The sequence below is a fragment of the Limulus polyphemus genome, unplaced genomic scaffold (genome assembly GCF_000517525.1).
Source record: "Limulus polyphemus unplaced genomic scaffold, Limulus_polyphemus-2.1.2 Scaffold5617, whole genome shotgun sequence".
Taxonomy (NCBI): Eukaryota; Metazoa; Arthropoda; class Merostomata; order Xiphosura; family Limulidae; genus Limulus; species Limulus polyphemus.
The window spans coordinates 38,760-47,523 of NW_013671227.1; the positions used below are offsets into that span (position 1 = coordinate 38,760).

At 35.6% G+C, this 8,764-nt stretch overlaps 1 protein-coding gene across 1 annotated transcript in view; it reads right to left on the reverse strand.

The window, feature by feature from the left end:
* Positions 1 to 672: 672 nt before the first annotated feature.
* The window catches only part of LOC111089228 (zinc finger protein 329-like), a 23,976-nt gene continuing 15,884 nt past the window's right edge, over positions 673 to 8,764 (reverse strand). The window contains exon 3 of the mRNA XM_022401334.1: positions 673 to 2,407. Coding sequence (XP_022257042.1) covers positions 1,866 to 2,407 — 542 coding nt within the window. The 3' untranslated portion in view covers positions 673 to 1,865. The remainder of the gene's footprint in view (positions 2,408 to 8,764) is intronic.

Consider the following 8,764-nt stretch of genomic DNA (forward strand, 5'->3'; position numbering starts at 1 on the left):
CCATGAAAATCAATCATAGCAGTACATTCTTAGTATATACTGGAATATTAACATAAAGATACTGGTTCTAATGATTTGCTAAATTTCTTTTCTTGTCAACATTAACACAGAATAATTCCCAATTACAGGTATCAAAAACACACCAAAGATAGATCTATACACCTTAATCCTGTCTCTTGTGGTTCAACAACTTATAAACACATTCAATAGTTGTTACCGTTTGTTCCAAGTTATTCACAACACAGTAGACAACAGTATTGTTATGACAGCGAGGGTCACGTGACACTAGTAACACGTCATATTCTCAAACGTTCACGTCCCTTCCTGAAGTCTCGAGAGGTTACTAGATATGCGGTATTCTTGTATATATATATAAGACGGCCAAAAAGTGATGGCAACAATGTAATTGAGCTGCAGACAGAGAGAGACTGATGACTGAGTCGAGCACATGAGTCGTTTGTTGTGAATTATAGTGTTTGTTTTAGCATGACTGTGGAAATTAAGTGTATTGCAAAGTTGTATTCAGAAAGAATAAACCAGTTTTATTTAAGAAAGGACTTGTGTCACTAAAGTTTCATCTGAAAGAAATTATACGGGAAACAAACTAACAACTATAGGCGTAACATTATGTTTTCTCTTAAGTATTTTTAATCTATCTTTTTTTGCAAACTGTTTTCAATAAACTGAAAAACTGTAAGTTATCTCTACAGTATGTATCCTTTATGATATTTTAAAACACTATTTGTTCTAAACTCTTTATTACATACTACATGACTGTAAGGTTTCACACCAGTATGTATTCTCTTCATGTTTTTTAACTTAAGAGATACTTTGAAATAGCTTTCTGCAAAACTTTCAACTTCAGGGTTTCTATTAATTATGTATACATTCATATGTTAAGGAACTGCTTTATCCAAAGTCTTTTTCACACATTGTACAAATTTAAGGATTCTCTTTTTTTCCCAAGCTGTTTTCGACAATTTATACAACAATACAGTTTTTCCTCAGTGTGTACTTTCATGTATTTTTAAAGTACTCTTTGTTACAAACTGTTTCTACAATCTGTACAGTTGTAAGGTTTCTCCCCACTATGTATTCTTTCATGTACTTTTAAAAGATCCTTTTCTCTAAACCATTTTTCACACACTGTACAACTGTAAGGTTTCTCCCCAGTGTGTATTCTTTCATGTATTTTTAATTGACTCATCCATCTAAACTGTTTTTCACACACTGCACAACTGTAAGGTTTCTCCCCAGTGTGTTTTCCTTACTGTATTTTTAATTCACTCTTCCTTTTAAACTGTTTTTCACACACTATACAACTGTAAGGTTTCACTCCAGTGTGTATTTTATCATGTTTTTTAAGCAACCCTTTATTCCAACTGTTCTTCACACACTGTACAACTACAAGGTTTCTCCCCAGTGTGTATTCTTTCATGTATTTTTAAATAATCCTTGTTTCCAAACTGTTTTTCACACACGCTGTACAACTAAGAGATTTCACCCCACTGTGTATTCTTTTATGTACTTTTAATTGACTCTTCCATCTAAACTGTTTTCCACACACTTTACAACTGTAAGGTTTCTCCCCACTATGTATTCTTTCATGATCTTTAAATGATACTTTTCTCAAAACCGTTTTTCACACACTGTACAACTGTATGGTTTCTCCCCACTGTGTATTCTTTCATGTACTTTTAACTGACTCTTCCATCTAAACTGTTTTCTACACTCTGTACAACTGTAAGGTTTCTCCCCACTATGTATTTTTTCATGTTCTTTTAAATGACACTTTTGTCTAAACTGTTTTTCACACACTATACAACTGTAAGGTTTCACTCCAGTGTGTATTTTGTCATGTTTTTTTAAGCGACCCTTTGTTCCAAACTGTTTTTCACACACTCTACAACTGTAAGGTTTCTCCCCAGTGTGTTTCTTTGATGTATTTTTAATTCACTGTTTTTTCCAAACTGTTTTTCACACACTGTACAACTGTAAGGTTTCTCCCCAGTGTGTATTCTTTCGTGTGTTGTTAAGGCACTCTTGTCTCTAAATTGTTTTCCGCAGTCTGTGCAATTATTTGGTTTCTCCTCAGTGTGTTTTCTTTTATGAATTTTTAAGTTACTGTTTCTTTTAAACTGTTTTCTACAAACTACACAATGATATGGTTTCTCTCCAGAATAAGTCTTCTTTTGTTGTGTTAGGTTATCAAATGTTTTTCCACAACTGTATAGTTTATCATCACACTGATGAATGTTAGATGCTTTTAGGTTATTTCCACTTAATTTTGTTTCTCCACTAATATTGTAATTTTGGGATTTTACGTCTTCTGTAAAGTGATTTTCTTGTTTTATAACATAACCAGGAAACTGACTTCCGCTACAGATGTTCCCACTGGTCTCTTTATCTAAAGTGGATATAAATGATGTCACAAATTAGGTAATAATAAATATATCATACATTACTTAATTTTATGAACATCTAAATATATTTTAATGTTCAAACATGATCAACACAAATATGAATATATAGAAATAATAGAGCTATAACTAAGTTTAATATTTATAAAAACATTTTCTATCCAGAAGAAAATAGCATTAAAAACATAAACTGTTGGTAACGTACCATATTTAAGAGACAATTTTAGTAGGTAACATCTAAAATTGCCTGTACAAATATGATTGTACAGTGCAACACCAACCAACACTACTTTCAGCCAGTGCCTTTCTGGATTAACTGTTAGTATTTTCTAACTTGAAGTGGTGATTATCATGTTATCTTCTAATGATTTGTCTACTTTAACATGTTAATTAACATGAATACTTTATAGTTCCTGTTTAAATGTTCAGTATGTGTTAAATGAATATTTATACATGCCAAGATATATACTAAACTAAAATGTTTATCTACATATTATTTATGAAGTTTAGGTATTATTGAGGCTGTTTCATTACTGACTTCGATATGTTATATTACATGACTGGAGATTTGGGTTGTATAGGCTGTTACTGTTCAGGATAATCCCATTTCTAGAGATAAATGACAGCAGTACATTCTCTGAACATGAAGAACCAGAAAGATAACAAAACTGGTCAGTTAGAAAGTTTCTTAATGTTTCATTTATAGAAACAAGCACTGCTCTCCTATTCATTTTGAGGCAAACGTTTCTTTAAAATTTTAAAAGCACTTTGTTGCCATTTTATCACCTTACACATTAATTTCCAAGTAAAAATAACAAATGACAGTTCCTCCTCTTCAATCTTCATCTGCCATCTAAGCATTCCTAAAATAATTTATGTGATCAGCACACCAGTCTATATACCCCATAACATTTGCGCCATATCTGAACCTGTACATATCATGTGACTACTCTCCACCAATAACATTGAGCCATCTATACTTCTATTTCCACTCAATATTCCCTTTCTTCACTAGCACTGTATTATTTAGGGTTGTGCGTTCCAGTTCAGGGCTATACCATTAGACCAACATCAGCTCCTTATATGTTTTGTCAGGTACTATGCACAATTACCTAATAACTTCACTCCATGGGCCATTGTACTCATGATTACATGGATGACTGGCTCCTGCTCGCCTCTTCCAGTCCTCAGTCATAGGACCACAAGCAACATAGATGGGTTTAATGTCTATTCTTACCCTACTCAATACCTTATTTATTTGGAGGTTTTCTTCAATTACAACCTTAGTTGGGCCCAGCCTTCTCCTCTTCGTCTTTGGGACATAGAGCAAACAGTACAATGGCCTTCATGTTACATTCTCTAACAGCTCAATCGGTTTTATTTTGAGGATGTGGAAACTACTTGGAAATTCTCGTTCCTATTTGTCAAGCTCATATGCATTCACTTCATTGGATACTTGTCGATCACTGGAGCATCTCCATGGATCCCTTGGACCACCCTGCTACCTTTCCTTCTGTGTTGATTTCTCTTAGTGGCTTGACAGGAACCAGACCATGGTCGGAGTTCCCCTTCCTCTGCCTTGTCCAGAGTTATACTAGTCCAGGGTTGCATCTTTAGAGGGTATGGGTGCTTTCCTTGACTCTTGAGAGATTTATTAGTTTGTGGTCTGTCGAGCAGTCTGCCCTACATATCAACAGATGACCGTTCTTCAGGGTTTGTCCCATTTCCTTCATCTCCTGTAGGGGGTTTAGCATCCACTACGAGAATTTCACTGTTATCAATTGTATCACTAAGCAAGTTGGAACTAAATGCAGGTTACTGTGTTTTTAAACTCTGGATATCCTTTTCTGAACTCACAATCACCACATGGTGATCTTAGCTGACCATGTTCTTGGTGCTGTGAATCTGGTTGTGGATCAATTATTTCATCCTAATCAGATTCTTCTAATGAAGTGGTCCTTTCATCCTCATGTCTTTCAGTTGGTGTGGGAAACACCTCATATCAATGCCTTTATCATACAATAGAACACCAAACTTCCTTCATATTGGTCTCCCATTCCACACCCAGTTCAGTCAAGATTGGAGGTGTCTTCACATCTATGCCTAACCTATTATTCAACTTCTGTCCAGAGATGTACCCTCATCAAAACCACTTCATATTGGCCTGCACAGCCACGGATCCCTCTGCTCTGGCCTTTACTTGTACAATCTCCCCTACCTTTACCCCTGTCTTGGTCTCTACTCTGTTAACTTTGATCAGACATTGTCCATCCAAATTTCACCAAACTCCTTCACGCATCACTTTTGTCGAGTCCATTGTCTCAGCTCAGGAACAGAATCTTCGTGTCACATCCTTCCTTTCTTGAACGATCAGACCTTCTTCCATAGCCATTTAACAACTGCAATTGTCTGATGCCATGATTGGTTTCACATGGTTTCTCTCTTTGTCATCCATCTGTTTTCATCTTTCCCAATTCTTCACAATGTTGTTTGATATGGGCTTGTCTGCTTTGACCATGTCTAGCTATTGGGTAGCTCTGTCAAACACCTTTCCTTTCTCTAGGATTTTTCTTCTCCTGTCATTTCTTTCCTTTTCCAATCCTTCCATGTCCTTCTTTTTCACATGATTTGGATTAAAATGTGGTCCTTTATGCCCTTTCCATTTCTCCATATTAAACATTTTCTATACATTCCTTGTACCATCTCTCCCTCAAGACCGATTTCCTCCTCCTCCTCATTGATTGTGCACATCATCATACAGATATTTATTCCATTAATGTTTCTCCCATCATTTAACATTACTATTATATCGTCCTCTATCCCAACTGATCCTTCATCCCTAAAACCCATGCTACCATGAAAGGTTGTTTGGCTTATTCAATCATTTCCTTGCAGTCCATCTCCCAAATGTTTTTATATTCTGGTCCAGATAGGCTTCTTTTTCTGGTTTGATCCTACAGGTGTTATTTGGCACACTCTTATTTACAAAGTTCACATTTCCAACTTTTCATTCCCTGAAATTATCCCATTTCCTATGACTTGTCACTGTCACTCACAATTGTTGGGTTCGTTCATAAACTCTATAGGCTGGTGTATTTGAACTTGTCTATTGATAGTTGACATCTCCACAATGTTTGTTCTAATCAAGTTCATCACATCATTATATACTTGGCTGCTTTTCTTTATCATTCTTTGGAGAAAGTTGTTTAGGCTGAAATGTGGACTACTACCACTCCCTTGGTTACTCATTATCTACATGATCTGGCTGTATCTTCCTCCCATGGCTATTCTGCACACATCCATTCACCTCTGACTGGGGTAAATCTTATCAATTCCTTTCATTTATGTTTTCTTTTCGGAAACCAGTATAAACCACTATTATAGGGATCCCACTCCGTGGTAGGTGTTGCCTGGTTGGGTGTTCTGTGCCTCAAACACGTACTATTTACTGTTTGCAATATAATGTTGCTGTAGAAATGGGGTTTCCACAAGACCGCTGGTGGCTTGCCAAGTGGTATCTATATATCAGTACCTTTAATTCTCTGATGGACCATCACTCATGGACTTCATGAGTAAAGTACAAGGGAATTCCTACCCATCCCTGCCAACCCTTTAATTGAATAAATCAAGGTTGGCCTGTTTTCAAAATAGGGTATCATGGACACCCATTGAACTTTCTCCAGTGTGATGTTCCTTTAGTCTTCCCAACATATTTTCCTCCTTTTTTCTTTCCACTTCCCATTTTCGAGTTGCTGAGGTGGGAAACTATGGAGGCTTTTTCCTGAGTGAGTTTGGGATCCTCCTTGCTATGCTAGGTTTGGGATGACAGTGCCCTGTTCCCACAATTGGGTGTATTGGATGCCTCTCTTTTCCTTAATTTCTGTTGCACAAGGTTCTTTCCCTGCTTCTACAATTGAGTTTGGGAGACTTCATCTGCCTTGCAATACCGGCAAAAGGATGTATGGGCTCGGTTTCTATGGTTGGGCAAATGTTCCATGTCCTACTCGTAATCACAGATGCAGGATGTCTCCTATCTGCATTTACAGTTGGGTGAGTTATGATGTTGCCTGTAATACCAGTTACAGCTATTATCCTGCTCTTATAACTGAGTCTAGGCAACAGCATGATCCTGTAATGTCAGATTCAGTTTGTCATACTTCTGCTCCTACAGTTGTTTTGTAAGTTTATAATATTGGTTTCTTGTCGTATGACACTCTGCTTACCTACAGTTGGGGTTAAGAGGTATGTATAAAACAGTCTACATGTCCAAGCCACAGTGTTGTTGTGAGAAATTTTTCATCCTCAAACTCTTAATGCCAAGAATGAATTATGGAACCTTGTTTTTCCATTTGAGGTTGGATATGTACCTAGCTAATTCTGTTTATATGTTACTATAGTTCGCACCTCTCAAAACATTTAAAGCTTGTGCTAGAACTTTTCTTTTCTGCCCATTTTGGATTAATTTCCTACGTCCTAGGGGAAGAGCATACCTCTTCCAGAAAGTAGTCTCACAAGTGTGCTTCATTTTCATCTCCGAGCACACCCATTCATTCTGGGTGGTGGCTTTCCATTGGGTTTGATATCTGTGCAACTACACTGGCCTCTCCACCTTTGTAATGTGGGAATCTAGCTTGGTGTGAAATAATGCAAAACTGTATCGCAAGTTAATATTTTCCTTACACTGAAAATGTATTTCTGATAGGTACTTACTTCTCACGTACATCCCACTCTTCCTCCTTTTAGAGCCTGCCAATTCTTGAGTATGAAGATTGAGCAGAAAAACAGTATAGGTTGTGCAATACTATTGTTGTATAGTCAAACGATATGCATATTTTCATAAATGGCACAAAATTGATGGGGCTCTGATCAAAAATATCTTTTTACCAAATGAAGATTGAGATAGCTTTGTGTTACGAAGGTAAGTACCAACTGGAAATACATTGTCACTGTAAGAAAAATGTTAACTTCAACCATTTCTTTGACGCTCTCACTATGGGTAGGTTAAAGTGCTTTTCACAGCTTTTTAGATAGTTACATTCAAAACTTGGTAAGAAAACTTAGTTAATGAATCAAATTAAAATATTATGCAACTTCAAAGTTAATTTGATAAGGAAATACTAAAAAATCCTCAACCTTCTATAGTATAAGAGCTGCAACATTTGTTCTCTAGGTCTTTCCTCCAATCTAATTTAGTTACCATTTCTCTAAGAGGTACAGAATTTAACATATATTACTCATTATAATGTAATACATTACTAAGGCAAAGTCTAACTTTAAAAGCCATCAATATTATTTGCTTACAGAATCATATTCTACAAAATCAAACCCAATTGCCACATCTTCTCTTTCACATACTGCAAATAGATCTTACTGTACTGAATACAGAATGTATTTCAGTATCTACATATCTAACCAAAATTCCTGTTTCATAAATTCAATGGCACCACAAACAAATATTAATAAAAAAATTTACACTTTGGGTATTCAAGATTCAGACAGTTACAAAAATAACTGTGGCATGTGCAACAATGATTTATTTAAAATAGAACACAATTTTAAATAAAAATACTTCACAACAAGAAAACAACTTTCACTAGGACTGTATGCAAGGGTTTGATTACAGTTTAATTCTAGTTATTTACAGCCAACAGAAAGCCACTGTTTTGATCTATAAAACAATGTGTGACATTACATTGCATTTAGTACAGAGTATTGTATATTTCACATTCAGTTTGAACATTTAGGTTGAACCCTTTCATGATGGGCTTGGTATAATATACACAAGTATTTATACTATAACTTTTAATGCGGTATGTGTATCTTCATAAAATTTGATAGACTTTTAGTAAAGTCTTTTATACACAGAAAAAAAAAAATTTTTTTAACGAAGTATTTTTATTATGGATTTGTTTATGCAAATATCGAGTCTGTTTCTTTACCAGTCTAAGCACGAAGTGATTTTCATGTTATAACTAAATTGTTTGGAGTTTTATAGCGCAAAGCAACAAAGATATCTGCTCCAAACAACCAGTATAAACAGTAAAAGTAAATTGTAGTAAAATTTAAAATACAGCAAGTTAAAACCAAAACATGTCCAAAATTTGGATAAAAGATTTATATACAATTAAAAAGGCCAATTTTTCAAATTTAAAATACAATCAAGTTGGACAGAGTCACCACTGCCAATGACATTGTCCAACGTTCAAAGATCAACAGAAGGTTTGATCTGGAAAAGCTTGTTATGATGTTGCTCTCCCCAAGTCGACTACCAACTGGCATGTAGCTGTGCCTTGAAGAAAGGACTGTTGTCCATGTATGGGACACGCCCAGCCGGCACTAGAGCA